Source organism: Pan troglodytes, chromosome 4, assembly GCF_028858775.2.
Source record: "Pan troglodytes isolate AG18354 chromosome 4, NHGRI_mPanTro3-v2.0_pri, whole genome shotgun sequence".
Taxonomy (NCBI): domain Eukaryota; kingdom Metazoa; phylum Chordata; class Mammalia; order Primates; family Hominidae; genus Pan; species Pan troglodytes.
Genome location: NC_072402.2, coordinates 161,179,407 through 161,201,284, shown reverse-complemented (window position 1 = coordinate 161,201,284; position 21,878 = coordinate 161,179,407). Strand labels below are relative to the sequence as shown.

The 21,878-nt window shown below is 38.2% G+C and overlaps 1 protein-coding gene across 2 annotated transcripts; it reads right to left on the bottom strand.

The window, feature by feature from the left end:
* Positions 1 to 641: 641 nt before the first annotated feature.
* On the bottom strand, positions 642 to 16,759 carry MAT2B (methionine adenosyltransferase 2B). Of its 2 annotated transcripts, none has more exons than XM_009450084.5 (7): positions 14,224 to 14,449; positions 7,781 to 7,975; positions 6,308 to 6,422; positions 5,983 to 6,135; positions 3,260 to 3,453; positions 2,294 to 2,407; positions 642 to 1,772 (listed from the first exon to the last, which is right to left on the bottom strand). In XM_009450084.5, exons 1-7 carry the CDS (start codon positions 14,284 to 14,286, stop codon positions 1,602 to 1,604), a joined length of 1,005 nt encoding a protein of 334 aa, XP_009448359.1. In that variant the 5' UTR covers positions 14,287 to 14,449; the 3' UTR covers positions 642 to 1,601.
* Between the last annotated feature and the right edge of the window lie 5,119 nt (positions 16,760 to 21,878).

Below are 21,878 nucleotides of genomic sequence, written 5' to 3'. Positions count from 1 at the left end.
AGGGTGGACTGCTTGAGGGCAGGAGTTTGAGACCAGCCTAGCCAACATGACAAAACCTCATTTCTACTAAAAATACAAAACTCAGCTGGGCGTGGTGGCGGGTGCCTGTAATCCCAGCTACTCGAGTGGCTGAGGGAGGAGAATTGCTTGAACCCAGGAGGCGGAGGTTGCAGTGAGCTGAGAATGCACCACTGTACTCCAGCCTATGCGACAGAGCGAGACCTTGTCTAACAACAACAACAAAAAACTTTATGATAATCTACTTCCACTTAATGAGTAGTAAATACATTTTCCCTTCCTTGAGATTTTCTTAATAACATTCTTTTCTCTAGGCTACTTTAAGAATACAGTATGTAATACACAGAAGATAGAAATATGTTAAATGACTATGTTTATCAGTAAGGCTTCTGGTCAACAGCAGGTTTTTACTAATTAAGTATTTGGGGAGTCCAGAGTTATAGTGGATTTTAGACTGTGCAAGGTTGATACCCCAAACCCACACCGTTCAAGGGTCAACTGTATAATGTAACAAGATTATATAGCTATTAATTTTTAGTTAAAAACAAATCCATTCGCACAAATAGATACAGTAACTGTAACATTCTAGGATGGGGTGGTAAGTTAACATTCTGGATCAAGTGTTAATTTTATTGTGTTTTATTTCAATACATATTAAACTATATTCTTTTGTATGTATCAGATGTTACATCAGAAGAATGTAATTTTTAAAAATTAAAGCAACAAAAGAACAATTAGTTTAGAAGTTTGGTCCTTACATTTAAAAAAAGAAGTAAATACAAGAAAACTAAGCATTACATGCCAGCAGTACATATTTATTATTATTCATGAATGGTGAAAAGACTTACAAGGCCCATTATTATGAGTATAACCACACATATGAAATATCACTTAGCGGCAACATGGGATGAAAAGGACAGTTATATATTTATATTAAAAAAATACACGTTTGCATTCAATGTTTGCCTAGAAAAAAAATACATGTACACACGCTCTTTCAAGTGCTCCCCATAAACCGCTATAAAAGCAGGAGGCATCAAGCTGTAGAAGTTCCAATATACATAACATGTTGAAATATCTCAAGCATAAAAACTGTACGTAACTTGCAAAAATAAAGTTCCTTTCTTCAAACATTTTGATCTGAGCTCAGGCAAAGCAAATAATGAACACCAATGATTTTTATACTATTTCACACAATTTAAAATAATCAACATGAAAAGGTCAACAGCTTCAAAAATCCTGAAAATATGGAGGTTACGAGAAAGAACAATTTCATCTGAAAAGTCTACAGCAGATCTGCTTCATCCTGACTCTCAAATATTTAAGGATCATAATTTACTATACTCAAACTCCAAGTTTAGCCAGGACAAACAAAATGATAAAAAGAAAAATTACTGCAAACAGGGCATGACTGCCCTTTAGTTTCTTTAGACAATTTCACTAGTGCAAGAGCATCATTTACCTGAAAGATCCTAAGAGTCACAATTAAAGTACTCATACAAAACTATTTCCTTTGTTCTTTAAAAAGTGCCACATACTATACTTTTCATTTAAAAAAAAAAAAAGAACCCAACACAAATAAACTAATGAAAGACCGTTTGTCTCCATCTCTTGTCAATGAGGAAAGGCCAAAGTGATTCTTTGATTCCAATTCGAAATGGTGTTCGTTGGCCAATGCCCAAGGTCTCCAATTTGGAGCAGTCAAGCTGAGCATTTCTTGGACGTTGTGCTCCTAGGACAGGGCTGTCAGTAATCTTTAAAGAAAGATAAACACAAGAAAATCAAAAGTAAGTGAAAGGCTATATTTTGAGGGCTTTGTTCCCCCTGACCTTTTTTTAAATATGTATATATTTTTAAACAGAGATGAGATCTCCCTCCATTGCCCAGGCTAGTCTCAAATTCCTGGGCTCAAGGGATCCTCCTGCGTCAGCCTCCCAAAGTGTTGGGATTACAGGCATGAGCCATTGTGCCTGGCCATTTTGAGGTTTTATATTTGCTACTTATTTTTGCTCTTAGTGTAAGAAATCTGATTTGATCATCCCTGGAAAAATAAACCAAATGCCTGTCATGATCAAGACAATAATACATTTTCTACAAACTTCAATACTCATGATCTTCTCTACAGATGATAATCTAGAGAAAAGTAGCACTATGAACAGCCAGCATACAAGCAAAGTTCACTTTGATTAGTACTGAGAAATGAAGTTACCCAACACAGCAATAATATATACCATAGCAATGGATCTAAAGAAGGTTTTTACAGCCATGTACTTACAGGTCTTAAGTGACTGCTGGGGAGGTTGAAGGCATCTGCAATTGCACATGCCATTTCATACTTAGTCATCTGTTCATTGCCAGACCAGTGAAAGGTTCCCTTAATTGATGGATCCTAAGAACGATGACACAATAAATTCAATAGTTTCAACTTTTTGAGCCGAGTAGAATAATAGGTTTGACCAAAAAGCTTACTTAAAATAAGGTCCAGGAACTAAAAGGCAACCCTCTTTTTCTGGAAAGGTCTCCACAAGATATCTAAAATCAAATTCCTACTAATACTCTTAGCAAAACACTTAAAAGAGCAATTTCTAGAATTTAAACCTTAAGAATTTTTAAAATCAAAAAAAGCCTCCAATTTTACTTAATTAGTGGGAATATAAAAAAGCATTACAAATTTTTATGAAAACAGTACAATTTAATGAGTATTTTTAATTATCCCAAGCTACAACAAAAACTTAATAGAACCATTTTTCAAGTTGAGCTAAACTTTCTTAAATATTGTCATGTTATATATTACAAAATATAATTCTCATATATTAAAAAACTGTGGTCATCCTATTAATATTCTAAACTAAATCAGTCTCATCTTTCTTTGTATGGATATTATATTTAATACCAACTTTTTCAAATGTGCTGGGATTACAGGTGTGAGCCATCACGCCCAGCCCCCAAAGAGTACCTTCTTAAAAGACCTTAGATGATTATTTTGAAGTTTCCTAACACTTTGCAATAAAAGAAATGATGGGATCTATAGTACATAAGAAATAAATTCAAACAGAAGAGCATAATATTTTTATTCTTCATGAATACAGTGTATATGTAAACTACTTTTGTTTGGTCTCCTAGTTTTAAAAAAGCACTTTTGGCTTTCACTCAGTAACACTCCAAGTACAGCTATGAAAGTTCAAGCATGGAAAAGACAAAGCGGACCTTCACTAAGACAGGACTCAGGAATCCTTCTTACCAGCATTCTCTTCTCTGCTAGCTGCCGGCACACAGTGGCCACATCTTTGACATGTGTGGGGAACCTCTGCTGCCAGTGATCCATGTTTGCTGACTTGTTGCTGAACTGCACTTTATCAAACATAACAGTCACAGCACTTTCTTCAAGCTTTTCAACTTCTCCATACAGAATAGGAATCCTCAAAACAGCAGCTCCTAGAGAAGAATAAAAGCAAATAATTTAAAGCTGACTGATTCTTAAATTTTGATGTAAGATACAAGGGTGTGGATTTAAATAATATCAAAGTAGAAACCTTGCCTTTTAATTAAAATATACCAAAATGACACAGCTCACTTGTGACAATGCAATGTAAAAATATTCAAGGCCAGGCACAGTGACTCATGCCTATAATGCTAGCACTTTGGGAGGCCAAGGCAGAAGGATCGCTTGAAGCCAGGAGTTCAAGATCAGCCCGGGCATCATAGCAAAACTCCGTCTCTACAAAAAATTAAAATGAAAATTAGCTGGGCATGGTGGCACATGCCTGTAGTCCCAGCTACTTGGGAGGCTGAGTAAGGCAAAAGGATCTCTTGAGCCTGAAGTTCAAGGTTGCAATGAGCTATGACTGCACCACTGTACTCCAGCCTGGGCAACAGAGTGAGACCCTGCCTCAAAAATAAAATTAAAAACAGTCAAAGGCTGAGTGCGGTGGGGCTCATGACTGTAATTCCAGCACTTGGGAGTCCAAGGCAGGAGGACTACTTGAGCCCAGGAGTTCGAGACCAGCGTGGACAACACAGTGAGACCTCGTCTCTACAAAATGTAAAAAAATTAGCCATTCGTGGTGGGAGGACTGCTTAAGACAAGGAGGTCAAGGCTATAGTGAGCTGTGTTCACCCTACTGCACTCCAGCCCAGGCGACTGAGACCCTGTCTCAAAAAAAAAAAAAAAAAAGAAAGAAAAAGAAAAAGGCAAAACCACATTTGTTAAGTATCTTCTGTCATTTGGACTAGTTTTTTTTATATATATAAATCCTACATTAATATGATCATTAAAAATAAAACTTATCATGACAACTGAATGCAATGAATAGTCTTTGACTGGATGCTAGATTAAAAAATAAAAGCAATAAAGGACATTTTTGGCATAAATGAGAAAATTCCTAAATAGATTTGTATTTGATTACAGTACCATATTAATGTTAAGTTTCCAAATGTATGATAACTGCACTGTAATTATGTGAAGAACATTCTTCTTGTTAGAAGATAAAAGAAAGGTGAAGTATTTGGAGATGAAATTCAACTAATTATCAATGTGTCTGGCAAAAGCAAACATATAAAACAAATGTGACAAAACATTAACAATTTGTGAATCTATGTGAAGGGTATATGAGTGTTCACATTAGTTTTACAACCACTCATTAATATTTAGATTTTATAATGGTCCCTGCTGATGGTATACAATAGTTAACACTTTAACTGCAAATCAAACATTTTCTTTTAGATTATATGACAAGAGAACTTAGATACTGCTATGGTTTGAATGTTTTTGTCCTCTCCAAAAATTCATGTTGAAACTTAATCCACGAAGCAACAGTGTTGGGAGGTGGGGCATTTTGGGAGGTGTTTAGGTGGTCATCAGCACTCTGCTCTTATGAATGGATTAATGCCATTATAAAAGGGCTTGAAGGAAGGAGCACATCCCTTTCTGCTCTTCTGCCGTGAGAACACAGCATTCCTCCCCTCCAGAGGACCAGAAAGACCCTCACCTTGATCTTGGACTTCTCAGCCTCTAGAACCGTGTGAAATAAATTTCTGTTCTTTATAAATTACTGAGTTGTTGGTATTCTGTTATAGCAGCACGAAATAAACTAAGACAAATGTATTCAAGGATGATTTCAACAGAATAATTTATAATACAAGAAAACTTTTTAAAAAACTAAATGTCCATTAGTAAGGTATTCTATACTGGGGCTGCTTCTCAAGGCCATAGTGCAGTCTAAGGCAGTAGTTTTAGTGCAGGGGACCATTAAACTCAGTACTGTGCAGCCACTGATAGGAGTAAGACATCCCAGAGTAGGTTCCACGCGTACTGAAATGCAAAGATGTTGAGGGAAAAAAAAACAGGTTGTGAAACAACATGCATACATTTTTTGAAAATATATAAAAATGCTTCCACACTTAACCATATTTGGTGTTTATCTCCCTGAGGCAGCATTTATGAGAACTTTTGTTCTTAGTAATTTTACATTTTTTCTAAGGAGTGTATACTTTTTATATATGGAGATGTGTGTTATACACAAACTCACATACAGGAAAAAAGAAACACCATACATAGAATGTTAATACATACAACATACATATAACAGAATACATAAAAACAAAATACATACCACATATAACACAGTAACATACATATAACAGAATACATAAACAGAATATCTCACTCTAAGAGAAATTATACTGCCCTGTTTTTTGAAAATGAGTTACAAAAGCTTGTATTACCTGACTTGTTTTCTATGTGTAAAGATGAATATGTAAACACTGATAGTGGAAACTGTCTTGAAGGATTCACAAAGTAGTTATCTCTTAGAATTTTTTATTTTCTTTATTAACTATATTCTAATTTTTCTCTAATGATTCATATTCATTGACTTTTTAAATTTAAAAACATATATATGTGTATGTATAAATGATTTTTAAAGTCTTCAAAAACAATCAGGGGCTAAAGAGATTAGGTCTTACCTAGATTGTTCTCCAGGACAGCCTTTTCTCCATCTAATTTTGTTTTGCCATACAAATTTAGGGGAGCTGGTATGTCTTCCTCTCTGTAAGGTGGATTTGTTCCATCAAATACATAATCTGAGCTAATGTAGATGAGAAATGCTCCAACAGCAGCTACAAAAAAAGAAGACAAATCTATTAAATGTTTACATGACATTACTCTTTCATGGAATTTAGAATGGTTTTTCATGATATATAAAAACAAATAACCATCTACAAAACTTTAATTTCTAAAAACTCAGCAATCACTTAATATTTTATGAAAATTTTATAAAGTCATCATTACCTGCTTCCTTTGCTAAATTCCCAGAAGCATCCACATTAAGTTGAGAGGCAGCATCTGGCTGATTTTCTACAACATCTGGTCTTCTCTCTGCTGCACAATGTACTATAACATGGGGCTAGAAGTTAAGCATTGACGTATTTTTAACTCAAAATAAAATGAAAGAGGTATTACAGCCTTCTTAAAGTTAATTCAGAGAAAAATGTGCAGTAAGTCAACATTCTTTCAACTAAGAATAAATCATTGTAATTTCTAATGTAGTTTTGTCATGCTGCTTCTTTTCCCCGCAAGGTTCAAACTTAAAATATTTATAGGCACTGAAAAGAGTATTTCATAATATGCAGACACAAACCAGGAAAAAAACTGTCAACAACTGTATTTCTACTCTGGTGTGATGGTTCATGCATGTAATCCCAACACTTTGGGAGGCTGAGGTGAGACAATGCTTGAGGCCAGGAGTTCAAGATAAGACTAGGCAACATAGTGGTTGGTATTCAATCTCTACAAAAAAATTTAAAAATCAGCCAGTCGTGGTGGCATGAGCCTGTAGTTCTAACTGTTGTGGAGGCCGAGGCAGAAGGATCACTTGAGCCAAGGAATTCAAGGCTACAGTGGGCTGTGATTGATCTACCGTACTTCACCCTGGGCTACAGAGTGAGACCCTGTCTGAAAATAAAACAACCATGTTTCTAGGCTGGGCGCAGTGGCTCAAATCTGTAATCCCAGCACTTTGGAAGGCTGAGGTGGGTGGATCACGTGAGGTCAGGAGTTCAAGACCAGCCTGGCCAACATGGTGAAACCCCATCTCTACTAGAAATACAACAATTAGCCAGGTGTGGTTGCGCACGCCTGTAGTCTCAGGTACTCAGGAAGCTTAGGCAGGAGAATTGCTTGAACCCTGGGAGGCGGAGGCTGCAGTGAGCTCAACTGCACCACTGCACTCCAGCCTGGGCAACAAACCAAGATTAAGTCTCAAAAACAAGAACAAAACAGAAGTGTTTCTAAATCAAAACAAGTTTTATCCCCCAATTTGGACAAGAGGAAAGAGCTATCATTTATGCAATTAACATGATTTAAATATCTAATAAATCCATGTCAAAGGGAGAATAGTATCAATGATACCGAAAACCTCTCTGAGCCTGCTTCCTCAGCTCTAAAATGAAAATAACTATTTTGCAGTGTTGTGAGGTTTACAGTAACATCTGAAAACCATTTGCAGAGAAAGTATTACTTAGAAGGCAATCTATAAACATAAGCATTTTATAAAATGTCTCATATTTGTCTTTGTCAGCGTGTCAAAATTTAACTTTAAGGTTTACATATACCATGTCATGCTAAATGAAAAAAATGCTACTGCATAATACAGCTTTAGAGCTTTCAAACATAGTAATTTCCTTGAGAGCAAGGATAGTTTCTGTATCATCCAGACAATTCTTAATATTGTTCATGTATATCTTAAAATAACCTAAATCATACCTGAAAATCATGAATGATGTGATGAACTGCATTAGAATCCAATAGATTAACCTGTTCAAATTTTGGTCTTGCTCTTCTGAAACCACAGCCAACAGCATGCCAATTATTCTGCTGAAATTCTTTGTGTACAGCTCTGCCAAGAAGCCCAGTGGCACCAGTAACCAGAACCCTCCTATTAGGGATGTTAACTTCCTCCTAAAAGGTGAAGTCGGAAAGAAAGAGTTACTAACTTTGAAAACAGTTATCTTAAATATATTAGGCACCATCGTTGTTCCCTAAATGTCTTAATTCTACGTATTTTGACTCATGTCCCATATCTGCAAGCCAATTCTAAAGTTAAGTTAGGGTCGGGCACCAGGCTCACGCCTGTAATTCCAACACTTTGGGAATGCGAGGCAGGCAGCTCTGCTGAGCCCAGGAACTTGAGACCAGCCTGGGTAACATAATGAGACCCATCTCAATACAAAAAAAAAGTAAAAATATACTTTGTATTTATAAAAATAAATTTTTAAAATAAGAAAAGCAGAAAACACAACTTAAAAATGTAATAAATAAAGTTAGAACAATGATTAATCAAACCATATAAAAAACTGTATCACTTAAGAAAAAGCTTTTGCCAGGCATGGTGGCCCACGCCTTTAATCCCAGCACTTTGCGAGGCCAAGGCAGGTGGATCACTTGAGCCCAGGAGTTCGAGACCAGCCTAGGCAACATGGTGAAACCCCGTCCTTCCAAAAACAAAAAACAAAAAAGCAAAAATTAGCTGAGCTACAGGTGGTGCATGCCTGTAGTCCTAGCTACTTGGGAGGCTGGGGTGGGAGGATCATGAGCCTGGGAGGCCAAGGTTGTAATAAGCAGAGATCATGACATGCACTCCAGTCTGGGGGACAGAGTGAGACCCTGTTTCAAAAAAAAATTTTTTTTAATTAAAAAAGTTATAATAATCTTACCCAAGGAAAGGAACACAAGATGATATGCAAGGAATTATGTAGATTTATATTTCCTATGTTAACAGAAAATCCTATTTTTATGATTGATAATACCCAAATGAGTTAGTAAACAGCAACTTTTTTTATACTTTTGCTCCAAGTACCTAAATAGTAAATAACAACATTACATTCTTCAGTTTATAAGACTTTACAATTTGTCTTGCTCCTATAGATACAACTGAGGGTGCTCTTTGAGTCTCTAGAGAGAAATGTGTTTTAAGTTTACCTATTTTAAGGCCTGATTAGTATTTGCGTCAAATCTGCCAATATATTTACAAGCTGACATTTCTGGTCTTCAGATTTTAATCCCAAATGTTCTTTCAAGTCTCAATGATTTATCATATTTTGATGGACCCAAGGTAGAGAATTAATCAACATTTCAAAGGAATATATGAGGAGGAAAAAAAACTTGGTCCTTACAACACTTAAATGCTTTCTAAGTTTAACCAAATTGGTAAATGTTCCTTAGTTAACCCAAAATTTACCTACATAGAAGAGTTAAAATTGGCCAAGTGCAGTGATTCATGCCTGTAATCGCAGCACTTTGGGAGGCCGAGCTGGGCAGATCACCTGAGGTCAGGAGTTCAAGACCAGCCTGGCCAACATGGTGAAACCCCATCTCTTCTAAAAATACAAAAAAATTAGCCAGGCGTGGTTGCGGGTGCCTATAATCCCAGCTACTCGGGAGGCGAGGCGGGAGAATTGCTTGAACCCAGGAGGCGGAGGATGCAATGAGCCAAGATGGCACCACTGCACTCCAGCCTGGGTAACAAGAGCAAGACTACATCTCAAAAAAAAAAAAAAAAAAAAGCTAAAACTAATAAACACAAAGGATAAGAAAAAATATTTTAAGCTCATCTGTGTTGCTACTGTGAAACAAATAAATTCTTACACACAGAAATGAAAAAGAACCACTATTTAAGAAAAAATTTAAATTCTATGTTTCCAAGCATAGTTCCAAAAATGTCCCTTCTTCCCAAGATGGGTAACACCAAGTTTCCAACCAGGATCTTGAATAAAGTCAACTTTTACTATTAAAAACAAACCAGTTATTTTATCTCAAGAGTTGTTATAATCACCTAATTCTGGGCTGTCAAAATCTTTAAATACATATACAATAACCAAAGACCTTTTAAAGCCCTTAGCTCAATTAAATTACTTAGCCGAATACATACATTTTTTTTTAGAAGACACCAAAATCAAGTATTTCTAGCAATCAAAAACGTAAAATGAAAAGACTAACAGGGAAAGATAGTATAAAGGTAAATTCTTAGGATTATTTTTCCTTAGTTCAACCAATTTCAAGACATTTTAAAAGTTGAAAGCAATTTCATTCAGGCTGTGTTGCAAAACTTGGCTCTAAACCAACTGATCTATGAAAACAAGGATTTCAGCCAACAAAATATTTTCTTTGAAATTTGGCAAGAAAACAGCTCTACAAAGATTGAACTGTAAAGAGGAGAAAACATGCCAAGTCTAGTACAGATACAATCAGAGAAAACAATTTACACAGGATAAATACGGTAAAGATTCCTGAAAAAATACTCTAAAAGAGAGATAATTTGGTTTCTTCTGAGTTTCTCACTTTTTACTTCACTCTACGGAAGCAAAGGAACAGGTAACAGTTCCTAAGGTCAGTGGTTCTCAAGCTTCAGCGTGGATCAGAATCACCTGGAGGGCTTTTAGATCACAAAGGTCTGGGCTGGGGCTTGATAATTTGCATTCCCAACAAGTTCCAACAAGTGATGCTGATCATCGTGATTTGGAGACCGCATTTAGAGGACCAGTGTACTCTCGAACTCCAGGAAAGTTCAAAGCTTTCATAAAAATCCGTTTCTCTTACACAAGCAAAACAAAAAGTGCCATCTACCTTTCTCAAAATGACAACAGTATCTTTCCCCCTTAAAAAAGAAAACTTGAAATAGAAGCCAAAGCATTATACAATCCACAAAAGTTACTAAACAATGAATTAAGATCTGTGTACTTCACTGATTCTGTGAAGTACACTTGTTTCATTTTAACATCTGTTAAATGAATTTAAAAAAAAATCTTATGAATCGTCACAGTTTTGCAGTATTTTTTGCTAACTTAATGCAACTTAAGTAAGAGCCCAGATGATCTTCTTATAATTAAGAGCTTCTTGGAGTTGATGCAGTATTAAGTATAGAGAAGAACAAGGCTCTTTAGGGAATATAATACCTTAACGTAAAAAAGGAAGTGGAGTTGTATGAGAAAATGCAACTTTATATCCTTATACCCCTGGGTTACTATGTAAGGCCTCCAGTACGCCCGGCCTATAACATGTTAATTTTCAAATAGAATGTTGCGCAGTATCATTTCCATTTCAGTAAATGCTTGCACTTCAGATCGTCACTCTTAATAAAAATCTTGAGCACTGACACCTGACTGCTGGGTACTGTACACTGTTTCATATTTTTTTCTAGCTAATTTTAGGTAATCTCAGCTACTCGGGAGGCTGAGGCAGGAGAATCGCTAGAACCCAGGAGGCGGAGGTTGTAGTGAGCCGAGATCGCACAACTGCACTCCAGCCTGGGGGACACGAGCTAGACTTCATCTCAAAACAAACAAACAAACAAAAAACCAAAAAAAAGAAAACTAACATGTTATATAAGTATACAATCATAGTTGTTTTTGTTTTTTTAATAGCAGTTTGAGGCCGGGTGCCAGGGCTCACGCCTGTAATCCCAGCACTTTGGGAGGCCAAGGTGGACCAACCACTTGAGGTCAGGGGTTCAAAACCAGCCTGGCCAACATGGTGAAACGCTGTCTCTACCAAAAATAGAAAAACTAGTCGGGCATGGTGGTGGGCGCCTATAATCTCAGCTACTTGGGAGGCTGAGGCAGGAGAATCGCTTGAACCCTGGAGGCAGAGGTTGCAGTGAGCAGAGATTGAGCCACTGCACTTCAGACTGGGTGAAAGAGCAAGAGGAAAAAAAAGAAAACAAAAAAACCCAGCAGCTTGTTAGAAGAGATATTATTTCCCAAGAGAGTAACAAGAAGTCCAGTGTTAATTGTTTTGTCTATAGTAAAAGAGAAAAGGCTGGAACCAGAACCTGAGTCTTGCTTCTCTGGTCAAGTCAAATACACTGCATTTTGTCTCAATCCTGTGAACTAATATTTGGTTTCATGAATGATTAAAGTTTTAACTGTTCTGCCACAAATTGGTGTTTAGAAGTTATTCTATCTCTATTGATCTAATTCCTCATTGGTAAATGGGGAAGGCATTTAGACAAAATGACTAAGGCTCTTTCAGCTTTAAAGTTCTACATTTCTAACATTTTCCATATTATCCCTACCACGAGGAGTCCGAATAGTTCCGTTTACTTAAATAAGGTAACTTTTCCTCTGAATATGCATTACTCCGAAATTTAAAATATGCCAAACAAATATCTCTGTTTTTGAGCTTCTATATAAGCAATACTCTGCCTTTTACACTGTTTTGTTGAGGCTTTTTGGCTCGTTCTTTAGAAAAAGAAATATCCCTCTAAAAACTACTTTGGACCTGCACTCCATAAATTATTTTAGTTGTGCACAAGGAAGAAATGTCTAAACACTTTAAGAAAGTCAGAATGAAAGAATAAAATGCTATCTAGTTCACTCAAGGCACAATAAAGAGTTGATAATACTTTGCCTGAAGTCTACTTTTTCTCAATTTTTATTATATGGGGGAAAGTAGATCTAATATCAGTTTAAGTTACTCTAAACGTATCTGCCTCTTATTGTCTAAACTCTGAAGTACGGAATTCAATCACTCCAAGGGACCAGATTTATGGACACCAAAAAAACATTTCTTGAAAAATTAAGTACATATAAATAAATGTTCTTATTATCCTATCTAATCGAATGATACCAAACTGTATAGGTAATGGGAGATATATGGCTCCTTCCAAATGGTCCAACACAGTACTCTGGGACAGTGATTTCTACTTTAGCACACCTGCATTAATGTCTACTAAAAATGTTCTAGAAAAGTAAAGAATGGAATACTATTAGTATGTGGTTTTCCTAAATTTCAGTGGTAAATACCTTGTCGTTTTTGGAAACTTTAAAACTTGGCACAGTTCCATGTTTAATTTTTTAATTCCCCAGAAACAGACCCTTAAGTAAACATTACTGGGCTTTACTTTTTAAGATTCTCTGACTACTTAGGTGGGATTGGTCTAACTCCTACTGCGACGCTACTGTGCTCCACAGACAGTATTACTAACAAGAACCACTCCAGGCTGCTTCTCTAACATTAACTATGAGACAGTTCTCGTTCTCATGAGTCAGTAAGCTTTAATTCTACAGGTTTTGAGAGCAGTAAGTCTGTGCCAAGCTCTTCGTTGTTTCATTTTTAATGAAGGAAAACACAAAAAGCTATTTTCATTTTTATACTGAACTTCTTTTTGTGAAAGTAGATTAAGCTTTATATGCACACGTACACATACAAATGCATACATATAAATGTAAACGTATGTAACATGCACTCAGCACGGTCTGGAGGACCTAGGAACATAGAGGTTTAATAGACCATTTATCCTAACTTTACCCTCAAAGAACCAAAGTGATTTGAAAACCCTAAGTAAATTTGGAAGCATGAAAACTTTGCATTAACAGAAACAGCCATCTCCTATATTCTCTACTCTCTCCAAAAGACATGGTCTGGGCATTAGTAGTGTTCTTATCCCCAGGGTTGGATATGTTCTGTGGACAGATTAATGCTGGAGGCCCTTAAGTGGAATGGAGCAGGATGGGACGGGGGCGCGGGGGGCACCAGAGATGGATCTTCACCATAATCTTCCTTCAGGGAAACTCCGTAGTGGTTCAAAGCCCAAGACAGTCACACAAACCTGTATCTGAATTCCAGGCTCCAACCTTACGGAATGAACCTGGGCCAATGTCTCACCCTCTATGCCCGTTTTCTCGTCTACAAAATGAGGCAATAACAAGTATCTCACAGTGGAGGATTAAAGTAATGCCCGTCAAGTGCATAACATAGTGCTGAAAACGTAAGAGTTCAATAAGTTGTCATCTCCAGCACTGTTATTTGTGAGAAGTCACCTTTTCCTGTTCTTTCTCAAACCTACGAACTTGTAAGATCGAGAAATACGAACCAAAGATGAATAAACGGGGAAAACCAAAATCAAAACAAACAATTCTGAAAAACCTCTTCGTCCTCAGGAGCAGAGACAGAACTCGAAAGTAAAACCTCCACCTACTTGCTTCCTGCCGCAGTGGCTGGAAGAAAAAAACACTGACCCGTGTGCGCTGAGATAAACAAACTCGGTGGCGCCCCCCTCGGATCCGGGGCTGGGAGGGTGGCGGTGAGACCACTCCCGGCCGGAGGCTCTGACCCGGGTGGAATACGCCTGGAAAGCCGCCCGAGCCCCGGTGGCTCGTCCCCCTCGGCGCCCCCGCTCCCACCGGAGACGCCCAGGCCGACTCCCTCACCTCCACCAGCCGGCAGCTCCCGGGAACAAAGTGTATAGAGAGCTCTTTCTCCCGCCCCACCATGCCCGCCGTCTTCACGCCGCAGCCTCAGCGGCCGCCACCTCCTCCAACCCAGGATCGACGCGGGCCTCAGCTCAGACGCCCTCGGCCCGCCTCCCCTAGGCCCAGAACGACCCCGCTCGCCGCTTCCGGCTTCCGCTGCCATAGCCGCGCCCGTTGATTGGCCACGCTCCGCCGACGCCCCAAAAAGAGGGCGGGTACGCGCGATCCGCCCCCAGCCCACGCGCCGATGCTTAAAGCGACACACAAAAGAAAGGCCCTGACCTTAGGCAGTGAATTCAGGTTTTGTTTCGGAGATTTTATTTGTGTGCTTTTTATTCTACTTTTTTTCTTTTTTTTCTTGACTCGGGAAAAGATTGAAGTGGATCGCCTTGAGTTTCAAGTTTGCAGACTGCGCAGTGTATGAGGATCGACTGAGCAATATAAAAAGTCGAATAAAAAGCATTTTAAAGTCATGGGGGCGGGGGCGGAGGTGGGTAGAGCATAATGGACACATCTCTAGAGCCCTAGGTGGGAATTTTGAAAGATTTAGAAAAAGACAAGGAATAAAAATAAAAGGGTTGGCGTCTGAGCCATTTGTCTTCCTGGGATGCTTAAAAAAAGAAAAAACCTGTGTGTGAGATTTCAAAAATGTAGAACTATTTTTAACTAATTAAAAATAAAAAGTTGTGGGGGGAAGGAAGATGAACTACTTAGGTACCTCTTCAAAACGCAGATCCTTGGACTTTACCCATAATTACAGAACAAGAAACGAGCCCGGGGTCCGACTTCTTAATGGGTTTAACCAGAATCAAGCCCACCCTTTAAGAAACACCGCCTCGGGGATTGCAGGATTGGGCCACACGAGCCCAGCCTTGGTGAGCACCGAGAATTTAAGCAGCAGCGTGTAAGGCTGGGCGTTCTACCACCTTTTAAAAGTTAATCAGCCCTAAGTGCTGATGCCGACTTACTTCCCCTTCCAGTTAAAAACCGCAAAAAGTCCTCAGCCAGGCTGGACGCCTGTGAAATTGATGCAGAAAGTAAACCCTGGCACAGGCCGTGTAGGATTTGCCAACTTTGCACCGAACAGTCCAAGGGTTCTTGTGTGCCCAGGATAGCAAGCTCTAAACGTCGTCCACAAACGTGACCACTGTCTGGATTTTCCTAGGGCCTTTCCCCGACTCCTAAACCTTTTTGGTTTATTTTCAAACTAAAGACTAAGCAGCCTTTTAAAGAAGTTTTCCACGTCAGAACACCATGACTTTCCTTCCTCCCCAACCCCCAACAAAAACTCATTTCCTTATTCGTGTAAACATAAAGTTTCTCTAGAACAGTAATCGAAGACAGCCTGAGGTTTCTTATGTTCCGATTTTTTTTTTTTTAAACACAGGCTATTACTGTTCATCAGTTTGGCTTTATTTAGGGAATCCTTGAGGACTGCCCCAGCGCTAAACAAGCATAATCAGGGGACAACAAAGAAGAGGGCGGAAAGAGGGCCGGGGGAGCAGCCAAGATCATCTTACTACTTCTCTCTTAAAAACTGGGAATTCGGTTTAAAGTTTCTAGTCGCAACACGTGATGTAATCTTACCTTTCTATGGGAGAAAAGAAAATTAATTCTTCATTCTTCAACGTGAAGCAGGTTTAAGGGCAAGCATATGCAATTAGCATTCTGATTCTCAGAGCAGCCTAGTCTTGAGGAACAGAAAGAATTTAACTTGGCTACTTTTGAAAATCTGACTTGTACTTTCCCCGTAAAAGTTGGGTACAGTTCTAGGGGCATATGTTTGGATATGGTTTTTAATCATTTTCTTTAATGATGGTAGGGTCTATGCGAATCAAACGCCATTCTTAACATAGACAATATACAACTTGGTGTGGTGGCTAAGTCTATACATTTAAAGAGAGCAGCCTGAAACTAAAAGTTATGTTAGCAGATTCAATTCATACAAAGACAAAGAACATCTGGAAAGGAACACACTACAGATAAAATCCTTATTTATGTAGAAACTTTATATACATAATTGCATTTAAAATGGTAAATGAAGCTGCAATTCTGTATTGTCAGCTAGTGAGACTTAGCTGAGCCCTTCATAACCTGGTTCTCCGGGTCAGTAACTAAAGTTGGCTTATTCTTCCATGTCCCGAGGTTATGTTTTAAGGAAATGAATGACACCCGTTTCTGTTTTCTTTACACAACGATTCTGGTTTTAGCAGGCGTTCACTGGAATGCTTTTAAAGCATCTCTTACTCTAGAATGCTTCATTTCTTGAATTGCTAGTTCTTACCTGCTCCATGTCCTCTGGCATTTCAGGCATGACTCCAGAATTATTTCAGGAGAGCAGATACGGGATGGGTCTTAGCCTCTGCCTTCTCTTGCTGGGTCTTTGTTCGCTTCTGCCTGCAGAGAGCGCAGGCACGCCAAAACGTGAGGAGCAGCTTCACTTGACCTTTTAAATTAGCATTTTGATTCCAATCCCGGAATCTCGTGCAGTTTTCCACATGGCAGTAAGCTGGTAGCTGATTCCCCGTGGTAGTCTCGAAAATACCCAATGAGAAGTTTCATGTTTAATTGCCAGTCAAGCCTGGGTCTATTTGCAAAACTATTTGGTAGAACTAACTACTTAACAAAAACAAAAACAAAAACCCAACAACTTCCTGTCAAGATTCCTTGTAGTTTTCTTTTGCAAAAGAAGAGTGAGCCACACTTTTGGAAAGCACACAGATGATGCAGTTGATTCCTGTTCTAAAAGGCACAGTTTTCTATCATTTTATTTAGTTACACCTTATTGCAACAGATTATGTTTAGTAAAATTCTCCAGTGCTTTCCCTTCCCAGTGCTTTTAATTATTTCAAAGGAGAGTAAAAGGCAGTGGTGGTAACAGCACGCAAGAAGTAAAATGCAACGGGTCATTTCCGTTAATACTATGCTGCCCTCTGAGAAAATGGTAGATGGAGTGAGCGGCCTTAAGTTTCACAAAGCATTAAGGACTTCTAGATAAGTGATTTCCAAACCTGCCTGCACCACAGAACCTAAGGAACGAAATCATTCTCTGGGAGCGAAGCCCAGTAATCTGTTTTCGAAGACTTTCAAGGGTGATGAATGTGCTCAGTGAGCTTTGCACCGCTATTCTGAATTATGGCTCTGTACCAATTTAAGAACATCAAAAAATTGCCATTCAAATTGAACTAAAAAAATCATCTAACTTTTAATGTTACATTCATTTAGAGCACACAGCGCATGGTAAACTCTAAGAGGCATTCAGAGAAATCTATTAATATAAATTATGAAGAATCGTTGTGTGTGTGTTTGCATTTGTGAACAAATGTGAACCTGAAAAAGCCAGTCCTTCAAGATGGATCCCAAGTGGCTAACTGGGCATAATTTATTTATTTTTATTATTTCAAGACAGGGTCTCCCTCTGTCACCCACGTTGGAGAGCAGTGGTGCCATCACAGCTCACTGCAGCCTCGAACTCCTGGGCCCCACGTAATTCTACAGCCTCAGCCTCCCAAGCAGCTCCATAGATAAGGAGTGAATATTCGCCTTGGCCATTCCTGGATTCCTTAGCTCCAGACTCCAAGCACACATTCTTTAGATGTCCTCCATAGATAGAAGTGAATATTCGCCTTGGCCATTCCCGGATTCCTTAGCTCCAAGCACACATTCTTCTTAGACCACAGGGTATTCTCAGGGTATGCTTAAAGTTATTGCTGTCAGGTGCATCTGCCATACAACGCTATTTATTTATTATTTTTAAGACAGACTCTCGCTCTGCTGCCCAGGCTGGAATGTAGTGACATGATCTCGGCTCACTGCAACCTCCGCTTCCTGGGTTCAAGCAATTCTCCTTCCTCAGCCTCCTGAGTAGCTAGGATTACAGGTGTATGCCACCACACCCGGCTAATTTTTGTATTTTTAGTAGAGACGGTGTTTCACCATGTTGGTCAGGCTGGTCTCGAACTCCTGACCTCAAGTGATCCGCCTGCCTCAGCCTCCCAAGGTGCTGGGATTACAGGCATGAGCCACAGCGCCCAGTTCAGACAACACTTTAAAAAGGAAGATATAAGAATAGCCGATAAGTACATAAAAAGATGCTCAACATTAGAGAAGCAAATTAAAACCACATCAAGATACCATTACATACCTAACAGCATGGCCAAAGTTAAAGACTGAAAGCATCAAATGATAATATAAGGGAGGCAAATTTTACTTCCACCTTTTCAGGGTTTTCTGGCTAGACTTAAGAATTAAATTAAGGTAGATCAACATACAAGACTATTTTATACAAACTTAATGTGGCATGGGCCCTTCCAAAGGAAGTGAAGACCCAAAGATGGAGTTAGAGTTGCAATTAAATACCAAATTAGACAGAATACTAAATTGTGAAAAAGTAAATTTTTGAGGCTAGAAGATCAGTTATTTTAATAAGGTTGGTACAGAATTATCTTGGCATTAACTTCCTGTCTTTGGTGATAGGAATGTTACTTTACTTCTGGTACGGGAGGGCATCACTCATGTGAGAATTTCATCTGCTTTTAAGAAACAGAAGAAAGGTCACAGTGATCTTCTTGTGCCTGCTGTTTTTTAAGCATCTTCAACTTAAAATAGTCAAAATGCCAGTGTGGCATATTTTGGAGTAGTATATTCTCAACTCCTTCACTAACAAGCATTTTGAATGACTAGAATGCTCTTTTATTGCTAGAGGGAGTATAAAATGATACAACCACTTTAGAAAACTGGCAGTTTTTATAAGGTTACATGTATGCCTCAGAGAAATAAGAACAATAAGAAAAAAAAAGGAAGAAAATAAAATAAAAAGTTAAACATACACCTATTCTGGCCAGGCGCAGTGGCTCATGCCTGTAATCCCAGCACTTTGGGAGGCTGGGACAGGTGGATCATGAGGTCAGGAGTGAGAGACCAGCCTGACCAACATGAAGAAACCCCGTCTCTACTGAAAAAAATACAAAAATTAGTGGGTGTGGTGGCGTGTGCCTGTAATCCCAGCTACTCAGGAGGCTGAGGCAGGAGAATCGCTTGAACCCGGGAGGCGTAGGTTGCAGTGAGCCGAGATCCTGCCACTGCACTCACGCCTGGGTGACAGAGAGAGACTCCATCTCAAAAACAAACAAACAAAAAACATACACCTATTCCATGACCCAGTAATTCTACTTCTAGGTGCTTACCCAAGAGAAATAAAACATATATTTATAAAGACTCACACAAGAATATTCATAGCAGCTTAATTCAACACAGATTAAAACTGGAAACAACATAAACATCCATCAGCAGATGAATGGGTAAACAAATAGTGGTGTATCTATACTGTGGAATATTACTTAGCTATACAAAGAAATGAACTATGTAAATGAATCTCAAAGTCATTATGATGAGTAAAAGAAACTAAATACAAAAGAGTATGATTTTACTTATGTGAAATTCTAAAATAGATTAATTTATTGTTATCTTGTCTCCCAAACCTAATCTTCCTCTTAACCTCCCAAGTTTGTCTGAAAGATACTATTACACTAATTAACTCAGCTAGATTCAAGTATGCATATGAAAATTTATTAGGGGATAAAGATAGTAAATTTAAAATGGATCATTAAAAAAATAAGGCTGTCAATGCTTTGTGTGGAAACTGAAAAAAAATAAGGCTGGATTCTAATTCACTTATACTAAAATAAGTACTTTACAAATTTAAAAAGTTGAACTATTATTGTTTCATTTATCATGGTTAAACAAAAGTTAAACTAAAAAAGTGGAACAAAAGCATTAGAAGAGTATATATAAAATAATCTTGACGTGAGGAAACCTTTTATAACCATATTATGGCATTTAGAAACCAAAAGGGAAAATATCAATAAATTAAACTGCATAGATTTTTGTAAAAAGCTGCACAACAACAATAATGATAATTAACAAAGCCAAAAGACAAACTGAAGGGAAATAAGATCAAACGTAAAAAGCAATTCGTTGTTAATAAAAGTCAAAAGGCAAAAACACACAGGACAACATGCTGGAACTTACCAGTAGTCAAGAAAATGAAAATTAAACTTGACAATATTTTAAATTAACAGATTGAAAAATATTTGAAGACTAAAGCTTTTTATTAAAAATTAATATTTTTTGTCTGCTTTGTTAACTATGGTATTTATTTGTCAAGATTGGCTAGTTTTACACTAAGGTAACAAATCCAAGATCACCGTGCTTAACCTTAGAAAGTTTTTACTTCCCACTCAGGCTATACATCAGAGAAGTCAGCCAGATCTCTGCATCACAATTTCCCAGAGAGCAGGTCCAAGGAGCTTCCTCCCTTCAGTGGTTTCAAAAATATATGATAAGAGAACATTCCAGGCAGATGAATCAAGTGCACAGAAGATAGGCCTACTCAGCCTGATGTGCTCAAGCATCTGCAAGGACTCCAGTGTGGCTAAAAAGAATAAAATAGGGAAAGCTGGGCCAGGTGGCTCACACCTGTAATCCCAACACTTTGGGAGGCTGAGGCATGTAGATTGCTTGAGCCCAGGAGTTTGAGACCAGCCTGGGCAACATGATGAAACCCCGTCTTCATAAAAAAAAAAAAAAATGCAAAAGAATTAGCCGAGCATAGTGGCACATAGCTGTAGTCCCAGCTGCTTGGGAGGCTGAAGTGGGAGGATCACTTGAGCTTGGGAGGTTGAGGCTGCAGTGAGCCAAGAAGTGTACCACTGCACTTCGGTCTGGGTGACAGAGCAAGACCCTGTCTCAAATAAATAAATAAATAAATAAATAAATAAAAGGAGAAGGAGAAGGAGAAGGAAAAAAGCCAGAGAGGGAAGCGAGTGGAAGTGTGAGATTGTAGATCTGTTAGGACCATTAGGGCCACTGGAAAGACTTACTTCGGCTTTCACTTTTGGCATATCCAGACATCTGCTTGCACTACCACAGACTGAATAATCCTTTAAAGACAGATCAGGTTATTTTACTACTTGCTTACAACCTTTCAGTAACTTCCCATCTACAAGGCCCTGCAGGATCTGTGCCGCATCTTTGACTCTACCTTCCTTGTCTGCCTTTCTCCTCAAATAGTATACACCCCAATCTTATTTAAACCGTCATGTTTTCCTCTCTCACAGTATCCTATACCTTTATTTTTTTACCATTAAAAAAGTGTGTGTGACCATTATTTACTTCGCATCTATCACCTTTCACTTAAAAGCGCAAGGGGCAAAGTCTTGTTCTCCTCTGTGTATCAGCACCAAATTCAGTCCCTGGCACTGGATGAATATTTTATAAATATTTTTGAATATATAAATGAATGAATAAATGAAATGCAGTATAATCAAAATCAAAAGCATGACTTATAAGTGAATCTATTTTATCCTCAGACCACTAAATTCTTAAGTGTGTAAATACATGAAGATAATACTTTTTAAAATTGTTTCTCCCAGAAAAGAGAATTGATTTTAAACAATTTAAATCAGTGGGCTATGTGTATATAATTATTCACTTGTTAAAGATAATTAGTTTGGCTTTCACTCTTTTTCTTGAAAACTACAAAGTCCTAATGGATGAAGAGACAATAGGTTGGAAAATGGATGAATGTTACTGTGGCTAGAGATGAAGAGACA

Bases quoted from the DNA above. Each gene is read 5' to 3' on its own strand.
- MAT2B (XM_009450084.5), bottom strand. From the start codon at position 14,286: ATGGTGGGGCGGGAGAAAGAGCTCTCTATACACTTTGTTCCCGGGAGC. The intron at 7,976-14,223 runs GTGAGGGAGTCG...TTCACCTTTTAG, and splicing joins GGAGCTGCCGGCTGGTGGAG to GAGGAAGTTAACATCCCTAA. The intron at 1,773-2,293 runs GTAAGTACATGG...CTTTCTTTAAAG, and splicing joins CCAGCAGTCACTTAAGACCT to ATTACTGACAGCCCTGTCCT.